Source organism: Lycium ferocissimum, chromosome 7 (assembly GCF_029784015.1).
Source record: "Lycium ferocissimum isolate CSIRO_LF1 chromosome 7, AGI_CSIRO_Lferr_CH_V1, whole genome shotgun sequence".
Taxonomy (NCBI): Eukaryota; Viridiplantae; Streptophyta; class Magnoliopsida; order Solanales; family Solanaceae; genus Lycium; species Lycium ferocissimum.
In genome coordinates, this window is record NC_081348.1 from 15,022,981 (window position 1) to 15,046,323 (window position 23,343).

The window sequence follows — 23,343 nt, forward strand, 5'->3', positions numbered from 1 at the left end:
TCTTTGCCAGCAGAATTCCATGAATAAAAGGGAAATCAATTGTGATCACAAGCTCAAGACACTATTTGGAGGGAAGGACAAAGTGGGGTTTCTAGAGGTTTCCAAGTTGCTTTCTGCTCGTTTCGTGAAGCCTAACCGAAGTAGTCTAACAGTTGTGGCATGTATGGTCTGTTCATATCAGTGAAATGTGATGACGATGTTTTTCCTACTTTATACGTTTCACACATATGTAGTTGATAGTTAATGAAACGTAACTTGGAAATGTTAGTATGGTACTGATGTTCAAGTACCAAAGGCTAGGATCTGAATTAAACTGTGAACTGAATGAGTACAAGACAATGAGGCCTGTCAAACTAGATCTGTCGTAGATCACGAATTCGCATTATCTTTTAAGAGAATCAAATTATAGCTCATTTGTTCCTCAGTGGGCAGATTCGGGGAGAGCTGCCACACTAGATCTAGAGATCAGAAAGTTTCAAACTAGAGCTGCATGACTTTTGAGTTGGCACTCACATTCCTTTTGGTCCCGTGGATTTCGTGCTCTTAAAGCATACAATGTTGCTTTTGTACTGCTCATTGCTCAATATATAGCCTAGCAGTCCAGACTCGAACAATATATGGTGTATGCACAAATAGTGAAGGAAGCCGATCTTTTAGTTGTTTTTCTATTTTTTATTCTAGTTATTGTCACTTACTGGTATAATGCTATCTATTGTGAATTTGAAGTTAGAACTCCAAGAAGTTCACGCTAGAAAATAAGCAAGATGCTCTTTTTCCAGCATTGTTAGTATGCAAACAACTGGAATGCGACAGTCCTTACATCTTACTTCTGATTAAGAATGAGAGAAAAACAATAACCATAAGGGGATCTCATGAAGGAGATTTCATTAATTGGCTCAGACGTGACATTTATATGAACAATGTTCTCCAATTGCCACAAATAATAAGGCAAATTTGCCTAATATTTACCATGAAACTAAACAGTCAGACAAGGAGGTGTCGTATCCAGTGTTCGACAACAGCAGGAGAACCATACCATGGTCTTGTAGCATCATCAGAACCAACAGGTGAATGGTACACTCCGTCCAGAGTGACATTAAGTGCGCCTTTCAGATGAGCTGAAACTTCTGGAACAACTCCATCACCCCAGACATCTGCCTGGCCACAAACCTGGTAAATTATCAGATGGAAAGAGTAATTAGGTAACAGATATTTGCTCATGGATAACTCGATGAAAATTAATAAAGACTAGTAATTTGAGCATTATTGAACTCAAGAGAGCTTGTTGTATAAACCTGCTTGTAGCCTTGACCAACAAACCGTGTACGAAAAGTGGAGCCTGTTAGAGTCTCTGCATTTGTGTTGCTTACAGCAGCAACCTCTGTCATTGGCTCTTCAACGTCGCCCATGACTTCAGAGCTGTATGTTGAACTTGAATCAAAGAAACGCGACCCTTGAATATACCTACACAAGTGAAGTCCATTCGGTTTTACTCAGCCAGGCTTTAAGGTAAGAAATAATTTTTAATCCCGCAAAGAGGTGGTTTTTCTCATCTGTCTAACCCTTGATGGGCATAGGCAAGATTTTTTTTTAGGTGCTTTAGCTTGTACTGAATTATAAGCAACCTCGTTAAGTATATCTTAGGTGCAGTCTGTACATCAATACTCAATAAACAGACCAAGCAGGAAGCAATCCTCAAGCAAGTTAGTACTTATTCCCTCGGTTGTTTGGTGTTTCATTGTTATTTGTCAAAATGCATGCACAAGTATCGGAACAATGTCATATTGCTTCGTTGTTTATTATAATGAGCTGACACTTTTTGCAGATTATACATAAGAGTACAGACTCAATTGGGTCCTTCAACAGGCTAAACCTATGGCATAAAAAAGAATGCAACGTTCTATCAGCATCTCGATAGGAGCTCCCACAAATTCTTCTGTAACCAGATGTATACTCTTATAATATGGTAATGCCGCAAGAAGACAGTCTCTGCTAGCAAATGCTCGCACAGTCTCTGCTAGCAAATGCTCGCAAATTGCAGCCAAACCATGATAAATCACATTTTATTAGATTTTGCAGCATTGAAATCTATGCAGTATGTACCCTCCTAGATAGGGTGGCTGTCAGAAAGAAAGTAGACTTTCGTTGAGCTGAACAAATTAAAGGAAACCCTTACCCAAATCAAACTAAACGATGCTGTCTAAAAGATAGTTCACTACCATAATTATAATTGCAAATAAAGCAGGCAGTTAAGTATCTTCAACAATCCCTTTCACTATCAATGAGCATTAAATGAACTAAATGAATGAATACGTCATTGCAGTGGAAACAGCATTCACAAGAAGCACTAGAAATCAAGCACAAAAAGGAAACACCAAAATTTTAATATTTACCTCCCTGCTATACATACATATCTAAGTTCTGGAGAATAGACAGCTTTTGCACAATTCTCTTCAACGTAATACAAGAGGCCCCTTGTTTGATCAATTACTCCTGGCAAACCTTTAGGTGGTGGCCTAATGAAACCAAATGCAGTGTTAGGCTTATACAGAACGATCTCCCTTAGAAATTCTACCTATTAAATCTAGTAATAATAGTTGCATAGAGATACAAGGTAACTATACGATAAATGAATAAATTTATACATACTGGTGGGGGGTTCCTAGAGTCAGTAACAAGGAAATATCTGAGGAGCCAAATTCCTGCAAATAGACACGTGCTAGCCATCCTCCAGCTGAATGCCCTATAAAAGATAAAGTTCCATTCCCACCTACAACAAATGTGGCCTGATTATGGGACTGCAACATGTCCTGTTAGGTAAAGAGGACTGTGTAGGTCAATCAAGGTTTGAAGGTCACATTTATAGAGTATGTAAAAGAAAGCACCAACATCTATTATACCTATAGGAAGTGCCAAGCAACAAACTGTAGTCGCAATACTAGGAAAATGAAGTAGAGAAAAAGAAGGATGTGGTAATCAGGTTGACCACATTAATTATTATCTTGAAGAGAAGTATGTTTTGGGACTTGCTACTACCGCTAATGAGCAGATAGGACAGAGAATAATGCCTATGTCCATTGTCAGAGCAAATTTAGGCAACGTAGAAGACTCAAACCTTAAATTTTTGTAGGTCATTTTTAAGTGGGAGAACATTATTTCCATCTAGGCACACTGGAAAGCCAGAATACATATCATGTTTAGCCATGAGGCATGATGTATCAAGAGATGTACTATATACAACATGACTAAAATAAGAAGACCATAACCAATCTACAAGAAAGACTAAGTTATGATTATTATTAGCCAAAAAAAAAAAAAAAAAAGAAGTTATGATTATTAATTCCAGTTACTGATCCAGTGGATAGGAAAAGACGGTCAAATGTCTTATCGTGATCACATTGGCATGCTATTTAGCTTGTGTGAAAATCTGTAGCCTAACAAGCACGCACAAATGTGAGAATAGATAAGGCATTTGAGATCAGAAAGGAAAGTAGACCAAATGTGGAAAAGAAAAGACAGAAAGTAAGAACCAGCAATTCTCTTGAGGGAGAGAGTATTAATCGAAAATTCTAAGATTAATCATAATGAAAGTAAACTAATTGGAGAACCTTGAGCCAATTCTTTCGCTTGACTGATGGCTTCATCAATTCTTTTGAGGTACCTGGACAAAATTTTTTCCTTAATGTATAGGAATATGTCTCAATAGCTGCTAAGCATAAGAATTTGTTTAGGATTTTCACCAGTCAAGCACTGGACGAGGACGAAGGGTGCCACGCCAATAATTTGTGTCCAATAAACCAGCAGCATTCCTCAGCCAATCAATTCTTGAAACTTTTGCTATTGCTGTTGGCACTCCATAGTCTTTCAATATAAGAGCCAGTTTCTCATAGTCATTTGAGTTGTTCCCTAAGCCCTGACAGAAGATAACAAATGTTCTACACAATCAGTTACCACAAAAGACATATCCTTATCTATTGTTCAAGTCTAAATAATACCCTGCAACCAGTGATAAAATTTCAGACCACACCATCTCCCCACATTGAAGGAATCACAAAATTAAAAAAAAATTGTTTGTCAACATGTTGGGATTAGATTTACACAGCAAAAGGCCCAGCTTTACTCAAAAGTTGGACTTCCTGCAACTCTGAAACTGAATTTCAAGAATTGGATAGTGTCTATTGAGACATCATATATTTAAGTACTCCGTTATTAAAAGTATGTTGACCCTAACAATTTAAACTTTTGGATGAGTGAACAGGTCATGGGTTCAAATCTTACCGCCACAAAAAAGCAAAAAAATATTTTTCACGTGGTTAGGCCGTGAAACAACTTTTAAGCTCTTAGATGAGACGGTCATATAATTCAAACACAAACAGAGAAACTATGAGGAGAAAGTGAATACAAAGATAAAAGGGTGAGAATAAAGAAAGCAATGCAAACCGGAAGAATAACAGCAGGACGAATGGTGGAAGAAGTGGTTGCAGTACTAGTTGACAAATCAGCTTGAGAAGAAATGGCAGAGCAGCAGCTGAAGCGCCTTGGAGTAGTATTGAATTTGTATGGTGAAATGGTGGTGCATGGTGACAACCATGCTACACTCATAGCCATTTTCCCCACTTGCCTTCTTCAGCTCACTAACTTTTAAATATTCTACTTTCTTTGTGGAGTTTTGTGGTGCTCATATTCCCACGCCTGTTTCTTGCTCTGTCATGTAAATTGTAATATTATACTTCTACTGTCTGAATTCTAACTTTGTGTACACTGAAAATAATACCATCTATGTTAAAACTGTTAAAAGTGACTTAGCAACAACATATAATTTTGTTTGTTGTCATCTTAATTGTCTAATTTAGGAAAAGGATTTACTTTCTAGGTCCTTTGTGATTAGTAGTAATAACTAATAAGTTTGAGGAAAGCTTCTCTGTCGGTTAATTCATGCGTGCCTTGCTTTTATGACCAAAAAAGAATATGACCCACACAAATATGATCCACTCAATTAGGCATCGCGAGGGTCACAGACTTGTAAATTTCAACAAACGAAAAGGTTCATTAGATTCATCTGTCGTTAGTAGATAGGGATATATGAATCTTCCCAAACATTAAAAAATGGACAAATACTTGAAAACTTGCAGTAATGGTTCAGACTTTTTTGAGTGAGCTATTTACGGGCGATTTACAAAAATGATCTTAAAAATAAATGATTTTGAATTTTTGACCCCATTGCCCCATGAACAAAATGTTTAAGTTTTTGCTACATGGACAATCTTATTTTTGACCTTAAAGATTTGCGCAAGTGGGGGTGAAAAGTTCAAAACCAATTTGAGCTCACTGCTTACTAAGTTCAGCTACAGAGGGTAAAGAGAGGGGCGTTCAGCCACTTGACTGTAAGGAGAGGGGCGGACGAGAACTAGTCACATTTTGGTTTTCAAAACACCCCTTTTAGTAGGCGTTTGGCCATCAATTTTCAAACCATAGCGTTTGGTCATCAATTTTCAAGTTTAAAATTTGATTTGAAATCATGATTTGACCCCAAATTATCCAAAAAGCATGGTTTGGGGTTTGAAACCATAGTTTTAACGTTTTTAAATATAAAATTTAACCCATAAGTTAATATTTTGTAAAAAAAAAGACTCATAAGTTAGTTAATATTTTTAACAATTACCCCATCAATCATTTACCAATCTTTAACTTTTTTTTAATTTATGTGGGAAGATTATATTAATAGTAGTTACATTACTATTCATGTTAAATTTTCGATTTTATTGAATAAATTTTGATTAATGGACAATCTTATTTTTAGACCTTAAAGATTTTGTTATAAACTATGGTTTGCTCAAAGTTCAAAACCAATTTGAGCTCACTGCCTACAAGTTCATATACTAGCAACATTTAGGTTTTCAAAAAACCCCCTTTTTAGCCATATTTTGAGTTTCTAAGGGATCCAAAAAATGAAACTTCCAAAACTATCATGTACTTTAAAGTATATATCCTCTTAATTAATCTTTATGTGATAATATTTCTTTCTCAAAAGTTAATTTGACTGATCTTTAAAATTAAATTAAATTAAAATTTAAATATTCAAACATATAAAAGATACAGTAAATTGATGTTAATATGATGAAAAAACAAATTTAAAATTTTGCATAATTTAAGTTTCAAAAATAAAAGGCGTCAAGTAAATTGAAATTAACATAAGTTGAATTGGAGTAAATATGAGAAGGGTTGACCCAGACCCGCTGGCCCTTAACCGACCCATTCATCTTTGAAGCGGCAACAACTTCTCCTCAATATTCCCTGTTTAGGCGTGTACCAAAATTCTCAAAGTTTCTTCCTTGATTGATTCTTGAAAAGGGTGTTGTTTTAGTCATTTTGGATCAGTAATGGCGACGTTGGTACGGTCAGTTGCTCGTAGTTTGAGGAGAAAGAATTTGTCTTCAATGTATTCCCCTGCCTCCACATTGCAGTCCCATGCCACCAGTTTTGGTCTGTTTTATCCTTCTTCTTCTTCTTCTGCATAAAGCTTTTAATTTTTCTTTTGGGTTCACTTTGAATGTACTATTGTTGAATTTTGTGTATGCATATTCACATGATGTCTTACTCATATTCACATGATGTCTTACTTTGGTGTTTGAATGTTGGTGCATATTATTTTTTGCAAATGAATATAACTACGTGAGCTTGTATCTCACTATGGAAGGAAGACCATTTAGATTTGGTGGGTTTTTTATTCAGAAGGTGACTTTCTAGCCATAGTGGTTATTCAAAGATTTGGGACATGGTTTTATCAGTTCTGCTAGTGCTCCCCAAAAAGAAAAGAACCTCCTTTTTGAAGAATTAGTAATTTGGTTGTACTGTTTTTGAGCATAAACAAAGCTCTCTTTTCTTTTTCAACCATTTGAACTGGGGATATGAATTTTTGCAGCTTTCTGCTGTTTCAGTTAGCCATTTTCTTGAAGTTGATGAATAGTTTCTTTGGTAAAGTATTTACATTTCACTTGTTGGAAACACATTACAGATAATTCGTTAAAAGAAGTTGGATGTCAAAAAATTAGTTTTCTTTTACTGATTATTAATGAATAGATGGAAACATTGAACTATTTAAAACACAAGGCATAAATACAAGACAAAGAGCCTCCTTTACTGCCACTCTTCAAGGTGATGTTGCAAAACAAAGTGACTGATGACTGTACTGAAGGTTGGTAGTCCCCCTCCCTATGCATAGACAAACTTTTTGATCTTTCCGTTGGCTGATTGAAACAAATCCCATGTCGACATTACTTTATTTGAGATTTATATTTGTGTTGTATGGTATAGTTAGGAATTTCATGGTTTACTTTCCAGGTTTTAAGGACATAGCAGAAGAAGATAAGAGCAAGATGGTTGGGAATGTATTTACAAGTGTTGCTTCAAACTATGATCTCATGAATGATCTAATGAGTGGTGGACTTCATCGTTTGTGGAAGGACAGGTTAGATCCCACCCCACAGACAGGAAAAAGTATCACAGTTAAAATGGCAACCATTTCCTGATTATATTTTGTTTCCTTCATTCCTTGACTCAATTTTCAGATTGGTTTCAAAGTTGAATCCTTTTCCAGGAATGAAGCATCTTGATGTCGCTGGTGGAACAGGTAATGTTTTAGAATTGGACATCGGTCTTTACTATGTGATTATGTGAAGTTTGGATTAAAATGATGGTTTTAGCGGATCCAATGAAGGATCTAGAAGTAAAAAAGTTTTGCCTTTGAAATTTTCTATTTTAATGTCCAATGGAGGAGCGTAATGCAATAAAACCTCCACCTAGCTGCTCTTCTTCAGCTAATAAGTCTAACTAGAATTTCTCGTCTTTATGGATGTAAATAGCAGAACTATAAGATTTGAACCCTGGACCTATTTGTCCATTTTTCTCGATTCGCTCAACCTAAATTAACTTAGAAGGTACAATGCTTCTGGAAGTCCTTTTATGTATTTCCTCTATTTTTCTTTTATCTGTTTCATCTATTTGTTCACTAGGGTTTTTTTGTGTGTGTGTGTTTGGTTGGGGTGGGGGGGGGGGGGCTGAGGAGATAAGGCTTCATAAGCAATTTAACCCATAAGGTCCTTTGGAACTTCGTTGTCAATGACTGAACTTGTGTTTGGTGGGTCATTTGGAAGGAGAGGAACAATAGGGTTTTTAAGAACAAGGAAACAATTGTATATTTTTGCTTAGGCTTTGGTGCAACATGGCTCCATTAGATGTATATGATAGTTCAGCCATTGTTGACCTTATTAGCTCATTACACAACTTGTAATGTTCACATCTTTTATTGTAACTCTTCCCAGCATTTCCTTTAGGCTGGTTCTATTAATAAATGTTACACTTACCACAAAAAATCAACACTGAACATTGTGATTGACTGAACTACGTTGATTTGCATTCAAGCTGTGAGTTACATAAAATACACACTGGTATGCTCTAAAATATTTGATTTAGCTTGGATGCTTAACTAATGGGATTTAGAATTTTATTGGGTTTTATATGGTCTTATCCCTCTTGTGTCTTGGACGCTAAATTTCTTGCCTGTTTTACTTTCAGTATGTTGTCTTCTTGGCAGTGATAATTTATTTATGTATTTCATATTTTCCACTTGAGTGAAAAATTTTCCTAATTTTACAGGGGATGTTGCTTTCAGGATCCTTGAAAATATAAAAAATGTCAAGCGCAGAGCTATACAAGATGCTCTTGATGATGACCTGATTGAAGATACTAGAATTTATGTATGTGACATCAATCCAAACATGTTGGGTGTTGGTAAGAAGAGGGCTGAAGAAAGAGGTAAATGCCTTTATTTTTGCTTTATCTAGTTTGCATTCCGCGGATAGTTGGATGTCAATTTGGGGTTTCTAGTAGAGAAAATCAAAGTGAATAAATAATGCTATTCTATTGTTCGACATCTTTTTATCTTTTTTCTTAACAATATGCAGGTTTTGGACGGGATAAGTCTCTCGTTTGGGTGGAGGGAGATGCAGAAGCGTTGAGCTTTGAAGATAACTCAATGGATGGTTATACAATTGCTTTTGGTATCAGGAATGTTACACACATAGAGAAAGTTCTTGCTGAAGCATATAGGTAATTTCCCAGAAATATTCCAGTAATTCGTAATTATACTATATGGTTATCGTTGTTTTTTGATAATTTGATAAATTATCTGATGCAAAAGCAAATCTCAAGGAACTTATTTTTGCTTTTTTACTATCTCTTGGAGTACTGATGCATAGGATTTAAATGCAACTCATGTGAGTGCTTGGGGGTAGTTTATATGGTTGATTGCTGCTATCAAAATAACCTTTCTTCTTGTCTCAAGGACCCATCAAGTGGTTACTATGTAAAAATTGATGGTTTTGGTTTGTTTGTCAGGGTGCTTAAAAAGGGAGGAAGGTTTCTTTGCCTTGAACTAAGCCACGTTGATATCCCGGTTTATAAGGACCTGTAAGTTTTTCTTGTCATAGAATGGTCTATGCTAATTGTTCAGCACATCGATAAGAGGTCCATGAATATTGTTTGACCTACCCACTTTTATATTCAACTTTGTCCCTTTTTTACCTTCTTTGTTTGGATAAGTTTTAACTGTGTTCCAAAGATTATTTTCTTTTAATGGCGTTGCCCAAGACAGCTTAGTGGGATTCCTTTGTTTGCCAAATTGTTGACCGAATGTAACCCAAGTACGGGGAAAAAGGACAAGAAATAAAGCATTTCCTCAGGGCTATTTTGAAGTTTAATAAGCTGTGCATTCTGCATTGCTTTTCAGCGGATGCTGCTTTATATACAATAACTTCTGCAGCCTGGTGCCCCCCTGTGCAACTTAGACAATCAATAGAGTTGTCTTGCTCAAGTGAAACTGAAGTTCTTGTGATATTTTATTTTGAAGTCGAAAGATCTAATCCTTGCTCATACGATCAATATGTAGAGAACGTGATTAGTAAAAGAAATGCGTATGGTAAGAAGATAGACTACCTCATTCTATCTCATCTTCATCAATGCTATTGGTGTGGTTCTCTCTGTCAATGGATTAAAAATCAGGTTGTGCATGAACTTTGTTTGTACTACGCTTGCCTTACTTCCATAATATATGCTGGTTTTCCTTGGGATAGGTTAATCAAAATTTGAGATTTGTGAGTTCATTACTTATGATAGCGCTTGTACGAATTTTCTCCTGCAGGCTTCTAATTTGCATGTTCTTGTTTTTTCTCCTTTTCCTTCAGGTATGATGTCTACTCATTCTCAGTCATCCCAGCAGTTGGTGAGCTTGTGACAGGTGATCGAGAGTCTTATCAGTATTTGGTTGAGAGCGTCCGCCGTTTCCCTCCACAGGTATCAAGCATGGAACTTTCTTTCATTCGTTGCAGCATCAGATAATTTGTTGACAGTAATTGCCCCATGATGAATCCCGGCTAATGACCTCTACCTGGGGATTGCTAACTATCACCGATCTGAGAACTCTTATGCATATTTTTGCTTTTTGTGTACTTTGTCTTCCTAGTACGACGAGACTCTAGTTCTTATGATCATGGATGATTTCTTTTCTAAAAGAAAGTTAAATTCTTAAAAGGTGCTTGGATAAGTGCAAAAGTATGGTCAGCACTTCCCCCTGCAATAAAAGGAAATTCTTATATGTTTAGAGAACTTTCCTTCTCTGCTACTTCTCTTTGTCCTATTTTTTCTTTTTATAATTATTTAAATGTTCTGCATAGGATAGATAAGGGCATCCAAAGGAGTATATAAATGGATTGGACGATCCCAACCATTGCCTTAAGGTTCTGGGGTTGGATGATTTTCACGTAGTATATAAATGAATTGGACGATTCCAACCATTGCCTTAAGGTTCTGGAGTTGGATGATTTTCACAGATTCTTTCATATGACATCAAAGCCAACCTTTGGTGCCTATACAGATTCTTTCATATGACATCAAAGCCAATCTTTGGTGCCTGTCTCACATTGGCATTTAAGATCACGGGTGAACTCCAAAAATTGGGTTCCCCTTGCAGGGAGGGTGTGTGTTACAAAATATCCCACATCATGAGATGTATAGAGTATCTAAACTTTTTGAATCTCTCCACTCACTGCTTTAGGTGCCGTTTGGCCATAAATACCAAAAACAAATTCACTTTTTTTGGAATTTTTGAAGTTGGAGTTGTGTTCCATAATTTTTGAAATTGTAGTTTTTGGTGAAATGTAGTGTAAAAAAGTGAATTTTTTGAAAAACAAGTTTTTCTTGTTTTTGGTATTCCGGAATACAACTCCGGAGTTGTATTCCGAATATTTATGGCCAAAATCCTAAAAGTAAAAAAAGTGAAAATTTTCCGGAAAAAAGTGAATAATTTTTATGGCCAACGGCTACTTAAAGTTTTTGAGCTGGTTTTTTAGGAACATTACCAGAGATTCACGTACAATTTGTGCAACTGCTTCAGCTTTTTCACTACTTTTTGCTTTTAATTGTATGCAGGAGCAATTTGCCAAAATGATTGCAGAAGCTGGATTTCAAAAGGTAGAATACGAGAACCTTGTTGGTGGAGTTGTCGCAATCCATTCAGGGTTGAAGTTCTAGAGTCGTTCTCAAAGTTAATGTGGGACTGACTTGGTTTTGGCCTTTATGGTACCTGGAAGATCTCACAATAAGAAATAGTTTTATGGTTCACACTTGATAGGTCTTAGCCACATAGATGCAAATTGAGAAAGATGTATTCAATGTATTTTAACATGTTTCTGGGGATGGCTATGCTTTTCATAAGCAGCTGCAGCATGGCCTTTCTCATGAACTGTTTTGAAGAATATAGTAGCTTACAGCTATATTACTATCATTTGCAAGTTTGTGACTTCATAGGAGTTATTTTCTTCTAGCTTCATTAAGTAGATCTGAAGCTCAGTTGTGAATAAGTTTGATTGTTTTAGTCAACAATAATCGGTGTTGTAGCTTGATTACTGAAGTATCAACACAATTTTGTAGTTCAGTTTACAATGAAAAATGTGTTACCTGGCTCCTCTTGGGGTAGGGCCTTCGTAAATTATCTGCTAATAATTCCATTCTGGGAACTAGACTTAATTTTCTCTATTACGGTACTAATCCTGTCTTAACAAATATCTTCATATTTGCTAGATTTCTTTCTTTTACCTTGCATCTTGTCGTGAAAGAAGCAATGAAAGAGAAGTTCCCACCAAAGCACATTCTTTGTTGGCTGTATTACTTTCTAGGGTAGAGACTTAGCTTAGGAAACTATTGGACCTACAGCTGCTACAGTGCTACTCAAGAAAAGCTTGCCCAACAGAAAGAGAGAGAAAAAAAAAAAAAAAAAAAGCATACATACCGTAAATAATCCTACAAGCAGGTAAAGAGAATGTTTTCGATAAATTCTTGGCTCGAGTAAAGCATAAACACAACCAAAAAAAGGATAAGGCAAACAAATATAGTTTCAGTTTGCAAAACTCAAATTTTGTTTTTGCAAGTTGAAATTTTCAAATAAACACCCACACTAAACTTTTGCGAATACCAAAAATGGCATTTTCAATCAACACAACTACATCTAAGTGATGCCGTTTTTAACTTGCATTAGTCTCTGTTCTCACTCTATTAATTATACTAAAACAATTGTTCCAACAATTTCTTCCTGAATTCCTTTGCTTTTCTTTTGAATGCTCTCCTCAAATTCTTTTGATTCCCAAAAATAGTACTCCGTACTTCAAATAAAATCTTTAGACAAAATAAATACATTTTCTTGTACTCACAATTAGGCATGATAAAAATAGTTCATGAAAATATGATCACGTGAGTTGAGCTGGTCGTATTTCATGCTAAGTCAATTTTGTGACAGGTCTAAATCAACCCCATCTAAAAATTGGAAAGTCATTTAATTTTTAAAGCAAAGTTAGAATGGACAAATAATTTTCACCCATTTATTGAGAGTAAAATCTTTGCGATATTTATCTTTCACCTTTTTTAATTTTATTTTTATATATCTATCTCTCCATCCTTATAATAATGTGTACTAGAAAAAATAGCATTTCTTGGGGGCTCTCAAGTGGCCATGGCTCACTCCTTATACTGTAGCATACCCAAGAAACCAATAAGCTCAATCGTCATTTCATCTCCCCATATCATCTTCAACTCTGTTCACAAATTCGTCCCTCCGGTAACTCCATCACTTTTTCCCTGTCGGTATTGCACATGGTCGTCCGTTTCATCATCTGTAGCTGAGACAGATGAACACTATCGACAAAGTCCTCGACTTGTTGCCAAAGAATATGCTGACCTTAATCTTGCTGACAAATTTACTGAGGTTTCACAAATTTAAATACTCTACTTTTTTTACTTCTTAAATTCCAATGTACTACTATGTCTATGCTCTCTAAATAATATCATTCATACAACATTATCTTATCACATAATTACATACACTCCATGAAAAAACTAGTTTAACATAAGTTTTTCTGTATGAATGTGACATAATTTTGCCTAATGTTGGGTCAAATTCAGCTATTATTAATTCATTTTGGATTTAACTTATGTACACGGACAATAATATATAGATTTTTTACTCAGTGTAGTTTAACCTGAAATAGCATGTTAGTTACCATTTTCTAATTGATGCTTATATTATAACTTACCACATGATTGTGTAAATATGTTTTATATAGTGGGTGCATAAAACTTAAACTCTTCATTTTTTGTACTCCCATCACATAATTTATGCTAAAATTGTGCTGTTGTCGTCATTCTCATTTTTAATACTCCTATCACATAATTATTGCCAAAAGTTGGTCAAGTTGTGCTATTGGTGTAGTCGTTTATTTGGATTAAATTTCATAATTTAATGACGAGAAGGTAAAATGATGGGTTGACAAAGTTGTATCTAAATGAGATTTGTTGCAATATGCTTGTGCATTTTTATACTCACATTCATCAAATAATGTAATAGGATGTTGGCAATCTTCGAATAAGGCAGCATGTCAACCCTCTGCGACGTGCTCTCATGGTACACATTATGACTCTTTATATATGTGAAGCTTTCTCTCTTCTTATTACCCCAGCTATAATTTGTCAAACTTCACTTTAGAAAAAAAAAATAAAAAATCAGGTTGCAATAAAGAACATAAATTTTCAACTCAAATGATTTCTTTTTGTTTTGTTGTATAATTTATGAGAAGATTCCTGCAGAAGCACCGAACTGGAAGGAGGTGTTCGGGGATGCAACATTACCTCTGATGGTGGATATTGGGAGTGGTAGGAACCTGTTTGCTTTTTGATTTCTTTTCCATTCTGTTTCGACTTATAGTTTATTTGTTTTAGTTAAATGTTTTCATTTTAAGCTGCTGTAGTTTATTATGGTCCAACGGTTATCTGTGACAAACTTGCTTCAAACTGCCTGAAAGTAGCTGGTTATACAAATAGAATAGCAATTTATGGCTAAACCTTAAGAGGTGGTTAGCTGTGAGGTATTAGAAAATGTAATCACAGTATGAAACTTTGCATAATTTATTCTTCATTTGTTTGCTGTCTTATTTCCTGCATTAATTATAGCGGCAAAACTTATACGTTAATCTTTGTTTGTACTGGAAACATGGTATAAGAATAAGGCACCTAAAATGACAAATGCACCCTTGACTTCTTGGATATTCTATGTATACGTTTTCTGTTGTGCGTCCGATCACAACTGAAGAGTGAACAGTAATGTCTGTTGTAGCTTTTAAGATCATCCGAACGTTGTTCATTTGTAAAATAATAAGAAAATACAAATATTTGAATAATCATTTATTTAGACATCTTTCATAGAGCAAATTGATATCAAATGTAATTCAAGATGACAAATAAGTGATATATGTGTCTATAATGTTAGAGACGACATTCCCTCTTATCTGATGTCCTTAGTGACCATTCCCAACAAAGTAGTTAAGCAATTAGACAACCCGAGGAGGAACTCTCTGTGGAGAGCAACAGTGATAAGAGAATAGGTTTCTAATCAAATGGGAGACTTTAATGAGAAATGACAGAGGGAGGATTGGGGTTTAGGGAACTGCCTATGCACATCAATTCTGTAATTGAGATTGAGAAAGAAAAACGGAGAGGAGCTATGCAAACAAGTCTTGATAAATCCCAATCCTAATGTAGGTGTAACCACAAGCAACGAAGCATTTATTGCAGCTGGTTGGTATCGACTACATGGATCCTTTACTTCCATTTTTTTATGTTCTTACCTAAAATCTACAATGACTCGATTTAGGCCTTTTTAAACAATATCGCCCTTTCATTACCTTCAATCATGTTGCACTTACGTACTAGAGTATCTCAAGGTCTATGTACCATCTGAAAAAACCTTCATGTTATCCTCTATGTGTTCTATTTGCATCCATCTGTCAGTTGTATCCATTTTTAATTTTGTCCAATCTCATATGGCCACACTTTATCTAATATCTCTATTACATTCATCTTGTGGATATTAGAGATCCAATATTCACTCCCATAGGATATTGTTAGTCTTTCAGTTTATATCATATATTTTCTATTTTTTTTTTCTCTTGCGTTGATCCTTTAGATTCCATTGTCCTATGGTCTTGTAATTTCTTAGATCTTAGAAAGGAGATTGCAGGTAGTGGGAGATTTCTTATGTGGCTTGCTAAAAGAAATTCTTCATCCATGAATTATCTGGGATTGGAAATTCGGCCTAAGGTATGTCGACACCAACCTTGTCTTGTTAAATGTACTTTCATTCTGCTTATATATTAGTATTTGTTCTCACTTGGCTTCTGAAAATGCGGTATTGTGGTACTTATGGTTGGGACTATCTTTTCCTTCTGCAGTTGGTCACACGGGCTGAGTACTGGGTAAACGAGCTGGGTCTGAAAAATGTGTAAGGCTTGGAAAAATCCTGATAGTCCACTTAGGAAATGTTCATGAAAAGCTGTTAATGTTTATTTAAATGCAGACATTTCATCTCTACGAATGCCATGGTTTCCTTCCAACGACTTGTATCTACATATCCTGGACCACTGATGCTTGTTTCGATCTTGGTGAGTTCCTTTTATGCTGAAAGTATGCAGAAAAGGTTTTTCTTGTGCCAATGACCCTTTCGTGTATTCTTGAATTTTGGTTGACTTAAAGCCTTATAGTTAGTTGCTCATGTCTGCAGTGCCCAGACCCGCACTTCAAGAAAAAACATCATAAAAGAAGAGTGGTGCAGAAGCCTTTGGTTGATTCCATAGTGAATAATTTAGCACATGGCGGACAGGTACCTGCTCGGAGCTTCTAGAGTGTAGATTAGTTGACCATTTTTCTGTGTGCATAGAGCCATAGATTACTTGCTATACTTGTTGATGCTTGTCTCTGTGCATTGTTCAGTTTGCCAACTTCTATTTTGGCTTTTTAGTGCCTGTTTCGTGTATCATTAGGTAGTGCCATAGTGTTTGAACTTTTAAGTGATTCAAACCTAACTTGTATAGTATAACTGTTTAAACATAATACTATTTGATCTTCTTGTGGAAAAAGAAGTACATGATCTGGGACGTCTTAGAATGTGCTGAGAACTATTTTGTGGATGACTCTGATTGCAAGATCATATACTTGCTCCCAGCTACCAACTCTATTGGATTTTTGGCCCTAGTTACTTCCATCTAGCACCACTATTATCAAAAGCGAAAAGCGTAAAAAAGCTCTAGTTCGTTGGGGCTTTAAGCACAAAGCGAGCGTGGGCTTTAATTAAAAAGTGGCAAATGGAAAAAAGAATACAATATGTTTAGTCCAAAAAGCATGAATAACAAATATATGGACAAAAAATTGAAAATAAAATAAAGTGAAATATTAATTGTTTAGTGTCAAGGAAAGTATGTTTTAGGGCCTTTTTTTTTTTTTGTTTGGTAAAGTAATAAAATTTATGGAAGGTTACAGATGGGCAAAAAGCTGCTTCAAACAAAACATGAAGCAGACATAGTAAAAACCTGTAGAACGGTCTAAAGATATCCCATCTCTACTGTACTAGAGAAAGGGAGCTAACAAAATCCAGAGAGTTATCCACACTGTTTACAGGGGCAAAAAAATGCCAACTGAAAAGACTAACTAAACACCTAGACTTTAAAATGCAAATAGGAGTTGAGATTCCGTCAAAGCATCTATTGTTTCTCTCCTTCCATAGGGTCCAAAAAATTACTGCTGGGATCATTCTCCAGATTCTTTTGATGGATTTGTCAACCCTCCAGAGCCTTGTTGACCACACCAAAGCGCACATTAAGCGAGGCAAAGCTCTCAACATGTTTTGAGCCTCACGTTAGGGCTTAAGCGTGCCTTTGACAACACTGTCTAGCACATGAGGCACTTTTTATCAACTGACTTGTGATTGCACCGACCCCCCCCCCCCCCCCCACAAACCCCCAACACACACACACACCCCACCAAAACCAAAAAAAAAATATGAGCTTTCTTGTGTGCAGGAGTTATGTGCTTGCGCATTTGTGGCTGCAGTGCTTCGATCTTTACTTTAAAAAAAAAAGAGGTTCAAGATGTAGAATTACCCCCAAATCTCCTATTTACAGCTGACTGTAGTTGCTTTAGCTGATGATTATTTTATTTTAATACAATCAAAGAAGTTGTCGTATTAAAAAACAAGATGAAGAGTTGCCGAGATTTATCATTTCTGGTTGTGAAGTGGGTTTCACCTTGGTCTATTAACAATAATTTGAAGCTAATTGCTAAAGTGCTTGAAGATGATATTATTTATCTTGGCTTTAGTGGACCATAAAGATTTTGGCAAAAAGAAAATATTGCTGCAAATGGAAAAAGTCCATAGTCCAAGGAGAGAGATAATGATGGATGATACAGTTCATATTAATTACCTAAAGCACAAATGATATTCTAATTGCTGAGGAACAAAAAGCTAGTTTAATTAAGAAAGCTATGTTCATTGTTGGCTGTATGTACCTTTGACTGCAATGACATCTATATCAATGTCCATTTTTAAAAAAATGACATATAAATCAATGTCAGTCCAGTTAAAGTTGAAGCATCATCAATTGCCCAACTACACATACATTAGTTCCCATTGGTGTCAGGGACTGGACAAGGGAGAGTGAAGGGATATGCGGCATAAGGACTTGGATCCAAGGTTATGCAAAGTAGATGACCCAAAACTTGTACCCAAGGTGTTAGCTTCAACTGTCTCAGATCCTTTTAGGCTTTGACCACTTTCTCCAAACTTGTGATTTACTTTGCTTGACATCACCAATATCATGATGTTAATTTCAGTGGAGTAGCATAACACAATGCTTTAACAGGTCGTTATCTGCTCTATTATATGGATAAAATGGTTGCTTTAACAGGTCGTTATCTACTCTATTATATGGATAAAATGGTCTATCATTACCTAACCTTCATGTCAGGCCCTAAAATAAGTCCATTTTGATTTGAGAGCAGTGTACATGGCACAAAAGTGACACTAAGGCCAGCTGTTCATCTGATTATAATAACATATAGGTTGCCTTTTTTTCCCTGAATAAAACATGTTTGTTCCATAAACGTACTGCAAATCCTTTTCATCGTATTCTATGTTTTTAAGAAAATAAAGCCCAAAAAGGAGCATGCGCTTGTAATTTCTGCTGAGCATCTCATGCATAATCTTTTGTGTTGTATTATTGCCTGAGCTTTCTAATTGATGGTTGGCAGGTCTTTATACAATCTGATGTGCTTGATGTGGCACTTGACATGAGGGATTATTTTGATGCTGTGCCTGATAAACTTGTACATGTAGATAGTGTTGATCCAAGTTTACCTTGTGATGGTGATGGATGGGTCTTGAACAACCCAATGGGGATAAGAACTGAAAGGGAGATCCATGCAGAATTTGAAGGTTGCAAAATCTACAGAAGGGTTTACAAAAAAGTTCAACATTAATTCTCTGGTTCATAACTTGCTATTTTGGAGTTAAGGATCACACAATTTTGTTCTTAGCCTTCTGCTGGGATTAGAGTTTCTAGGATCTTTGAAATGCCCTTCAATATACAATTCTATCTTTGTACAACTCATTCTAAAGCATCCCACAATACAAAGTTATAACTATGGAGCTTGAAGTTCATCAGTTTGACAGTTGAGGGAGTGGGCTTGATGGCATAATGAGGCCCCTTCAAAAGGAGGGCATGTAACCTACATCTCATATGAACACTAGCTCTCTTTTTTCCTTTCTTCTCATTTTTTCTTCATTCTATCATTGTAGTTTGTACGATGGAATGTAGTCTTTAGTTGGAATATTAGAAGTTTCTTGGCTAACTACGCTACGATACTGGTCAATCTGTCATAGTTCATGTTGTTTTAATTTCGCATCTACAAGAGGAACTGTAGGAGTGGACAAGTTCAATTATCTGATCTTTTGATAGGACAGAATATGAAGCTTTCAACGAAGGAGATTCTAAGACATGGCATTTTGGGGCAAAGAGCCCATGTGGTCCTGATTTTGATTAAGAGAATATTGTGTTTGCTCTGACCATCTGAAAAAGAGGTGGGATAGTGGTATTTTTCTTTCATTACGAATGATATGCTTCACGTGCTTTGTAATCAGAATCGGGGTCAGAATTTGAAGTTTCTGGGTAATGAACTTGCGACGACATGGCTTGTTTTAGTTTCTAGGTGCGATAATTCAATGTTTATACGTATTTAATGAACTTAATATAAATACAGAATCTAAGTAAAAACTACTACTTATTAGGTTTGTTAAACCCGTCAACCGGTTCAAACCGGTAACTAGACCGATAAAACCGGAATCGGAACTGGAACCGGTTGAACCGGTTAATCGTATATTAACTGCCGGTCCGGTTTCAATTTTTTTGGAACCGGAACCGGACCGGTAAAACCGGTGGAATTAATTTTTTTATTTTTAAATATAGCCATTGGGCTGCTCCTCTGTTCAGTCTGTTGGGCAACGGTCCATTTGCAAAAATGGTCGTTGCCAAACGGTCCCAAAACCATTCCCCCCCCCCCCCCCCCCCCCCCCCCCCCAACTTTTTTTTTTTTAACACTTTAACTCATCCCCCACCCCTATATAAACCCCTCTCCATTTCCATTTTAATCCACACTAATTCACTCTTCTCTTTCTCTCAAATCTCAATCTCTCAATTATAGTTACTTTGCAATAATTAGCCACTTTAAATTTCTCTCAAATAAATATTATAAAGTCTTATTATAGTTTCAATTATTAATTTTGCAATTATAATATTGTTGGTGGAGTTGGTGATTTTGCAACAATCCGAAGTAGCTTTGGTGGATTTGTAATTCTAGCCGCCTTCACTTTGTTGGAAATTAGTCCGGCAATTTGGTACCTTCGTTCCAACTCTGTCTTTATTTTTCGCAATTTAATTTACGCAATTTAATTTGTTGCAATTTATTTTCTTGTGATTTATTTGAGTGTGATTTAAATTAATTCTATTTAATAATGGCGAAGAGATTTGGACGTGGTGCCGGTAGTAGCGTTATTGTTAGGGGTGGGCTTAATGAGGAAACATTTGTGAAAGAAACACCTAATTTAGGTATTGATGTTGGTGGAAATAATCCACTTTTAGGTCATGAGGCAATGCAACAACATTATACCGACACTTTTAATGAAATTGATGATGATGATGAAACACAAGCCCCCGAAAATTCCATAGGAGATACATGTCCTGCACAATCACATACACAAGACAAACCGCCTAGAACTCGTAAGCCAACCGCTAAAATTTGAAAATTTATGACTAAGGATAAGGAAAGCCATACAGCTAAATGTATCCTATGTGGACAAGTATTTGCTTTTAGGCAAGAAACTAGTAAGGATGGTGGAACGGGTACACTAAATGGTCATATGAGAAAGAAACATATGGATGTTTGGGGAGAGCAAACGGGTTCAAATGTGGGGGGTATTCAAATGACGATAGACCCACGAACCGGTAAAATTTTTAAGTATGACAAGAAAAAAGAGCGTGTAGAAATAGCTAAAATGGTAGCTTATGATTGTTTACCATTTTTCTTTCCTTCGGGTTTGGGGTTTGTTACTTACATTCAACGTTGTTATAATCCGTTATTTGAGGGTATTCCTAGAAGTACTTGTAGAGCGGATGTTATAGGTTTGTATAAAAAATATAGATTTTATTTGCGCCATGTATTTAATTCTTTAAATTGTAATGTTTCTCTTACCGTTGATTTGAGTCTTAGTCTTAACAAGTTAGATTTTTTTGCTATTACATGTCATTGGATTGATGACAATTGGGTTATGCAAAAAAGAATTATAGCTTTTTTATATGATGAAGGAAAAGGTCGTCATGATGGAAAATTTTTAGTGGATTCAATGTCTACTATTATGAGATTTTTTAACATTTATAGAAAAACACTTTGTATTGTTTTAGATAATGCTTCTAATAATACAAAGGCGATTGGTCTTTTAAAAAGAGAATTAAACCCTCCCCTAAAAAATATTTTTTATGTAAGATGTAGTTGTCACATTTTAAACTTAATTGTTAAAGATGGTCTTGTGTGTTTTGACGATTCTATTCAAAAAGTTAGAGACGCGGTTGCGTTTCTTTTTTGTAATGTTAATAGGGGAAGACTTAGAGATTTTAAGAATGCTTGTGTGAAAAATAACCTTCGACCTAGGAAAATTCAAGTAGAAATTGAGACTAGGTGGAACTACACTTACATTATGCTACAACAAGCATATGAGTATAGGATTCTCATACAACAAGTTCACAACAAATATAATATTAATAATGATGATTGGTTAAATTTTACGCATTGGGAAGATATTAAGGAATGTGTTGAACTCTTAGAAATTTTTTATAATGCAACTCTTGCTTTTTTTAAACAATTCTATCCCACGGTAACCGGAATTTTAGCTTACTTAGCGGAAATAGCTAGAGTTTTACAAGAGTATAAATATAAACCTAGTTATCAAGCGGCTATTTTTGATATGATAATCAAATTTAAGAAGTATTTTTTTTTCATCCCAACTTTATTTATATTGGGTTCTCTTTTAAATCCTTGTTTTAAAAGTGTCTTATACTAAAACATTGGTTGGTCAAATTTATACATTTTTAGAAATTGAAGAGGGAGTTCAACCATCTTTAGCTGAAGCCGAATTCGCTATTGATGACGAGTTTAGAAAAGTTTTTACTCATTATTCTAATTTGGAAGAACATGCTACACCCGTTGCTCCACGCCCTACTACTTCTCAAAGTAGGAAAAGGGGCTTGTCGGGTTTGTCGCATTTAAAAGTTTTACATTCACAGCCAACTCCTTCTTGTAGTGCAAACTTTGATGAATATAACTTTTATTTGATGCAGCCAAATGTGGATATCAAGGAACTAGATGAGTTGGACGTCTTAGCATGGTGGAAGAAATACAAGGCAAGTCATCCGATACTCTTAAGAATGACTCGAGATATCCTTACGGTTCAAGTATCAACCGTGGCTTCGAAGAGTGCATTTAGCCAAGGAAGACAATAAATTGGAGACCATAGATACTCATTATCCGGCTTTAGCTTGCAAGTACTAGTGTGCATTCGCGATTGAATTAGATCGGAGCGACACAACCAAAACTTAGAAGCGGAGGAAGGCGAAGAGGAAGAGATTGAAGATTTGATAGCAAGTGGACCGGACCAAATGGAAGACTTTGAAGATATCTCCATGGCCGAATATGATATGGGGAAAATTAACCAAATGATTGAGAATTGGTGATTTTATTATTCTACTATTTCTTTGCAACTCATGTATTATTTGCAAGTTAAAAAAAACTACAACTTGCAAATAAATATTATCCAAGAATGAATAAAATATATGGCTCGTTGAGCTTTCTTCTATTTACTTGTGTTCATATTTTTACTTATATTAAGTTAGGAATATACCTAAAATATACTAAGAATATACTTATAATATACATCTACTAAAATTAAAAACTAGAAAGTTGTATACTTGAAAAATAACTAAAATATACTAAGAATATACTTATAATATATAGTATACCTATAACTTAAACATATATATATATATGTATATATATTATATATATATATATATATATATATATTATATATATATAAGTCAATATATAAGTATATTCTTACTATATTTTATTTATATATATATAACTTAAGCATATATATATATATATATATATATATATATATATATATATATATATATATATATATACACGTATATACGAATTTATAAACTTAGAAAAAAAAATTAAGCTATAAATAACTTAAGTTATAATATATATATATATAAGTATATATAGTATATATATATATATATATATATATATAAAAGTTATATAACCTAAGTATATTGATATATATAAGTATAT

The 23,343-nt window shown here is 35.1% G+C and overlaps 3 protein-coding genes across 5 annotated transcripts; 2 read left to right on the top strand and 1 right to left on the bottom strand.

Moving 5' to 3' along the window:
* Positions 1–869: 869 nt before the first annotated feature.
* Positions 870–4,816, bottom strand: LOC132063478 (uncharacterized). Of its 2 annotated transcripts, XM_059456025.1 has the most exons (7): positions 4,441–4,796; positions 3,741–3,913; positions 3,609–3,661; positions 2,650–2,770; positions 2,394–2,516; positions 1,296–1,464; positions 870–1,170 (listed from the first exon to the last, which is right to left on the bottom strand). In XM_059456025.1, the coding sequence occupies exons 1-7, from the start codon at positions 4,606–4,608 to the stop codon at positions 985–987; spliced, it is 993 nt and encodes a 330-aa protein (XP_059312008.1). In that variant the 5' UTR covers positions 4,609–4,796; the 3' UTR covers positions 870–984. The 2 variants fall into 2 exon arrangements, with proteins under 2 accessions (XP_059312008.1, XP_059312009.1); XM_059456026.1 differs by lacking the exon at positions 2,394–2,516 and having other exon boundaries at positions 4,441–4,816.
* Positions 4,817–6,212: 1,396 nt separating this feature from the next.
* On the top strand, positions 6,213–11,982 carry LOC132063480 (2-methoxy-6-polyprenyl-1,4-benzoquinol methylase, mitochondrial). Its single transcript, XM_059456027.1, has 8 exons — positions 6,213–6,483; positions 7,342–7,468; positions 7,569–7,630; positions 8,656–8,814; positions 8,964–9,108; positions 9,397–9,468; positions 10,242–10,350; positions 11,485–11,982. The coding sequence occupies exons 1-8, from the start codon at positions 6,381–6,383 to the stop codon at positions 11,584–11,586; spliced, it is 879 nt and encodes a 292-aa protein (XP_059312010.1). The 5' UTR covers positions 6,213–6,380; the 3' UTR covers positions 11,587–11,982.
* A 1,040-nt stretch (positions 11,983–13,022) lies between these two features.
* Positions 13,023–19,614, top strand: LOC132063481 (uncharacterized). Of its 2 annotated transcripts, none has more exons than XM_059456028.1 (8): positions 13,023–13,312; positions 13,952–14,008; positions 14,181–14,256; positions 15,599–15,699; positions 15,831–15,880; positions 15,956–16,040; positions 16,160–16,258; positions 18,682–19,614. In XM_059456028.1, exons 1-8 carry the CDS (start codon positions 13,061–13,063, stop codon positions 18,907–18,909), a joined length of 948 nt encoding a protein of 315 aa, XP_059312011.1. In that variant the 5' UTR covers positions 13,023–13,060; the 3' UTR covers positions 18,910–19,614. The 2 variants fall into 2 exon arrangements, with proteins under 2 accessions (XP_059312011.1, XP_059312012.1); XM_059456029.1 differs by having other exon boundaries at positions 13,025–13,312; positions 15,620–15,699.
* Positions 19,615–23,343: the final 3,729 nt, after the last annotated feature.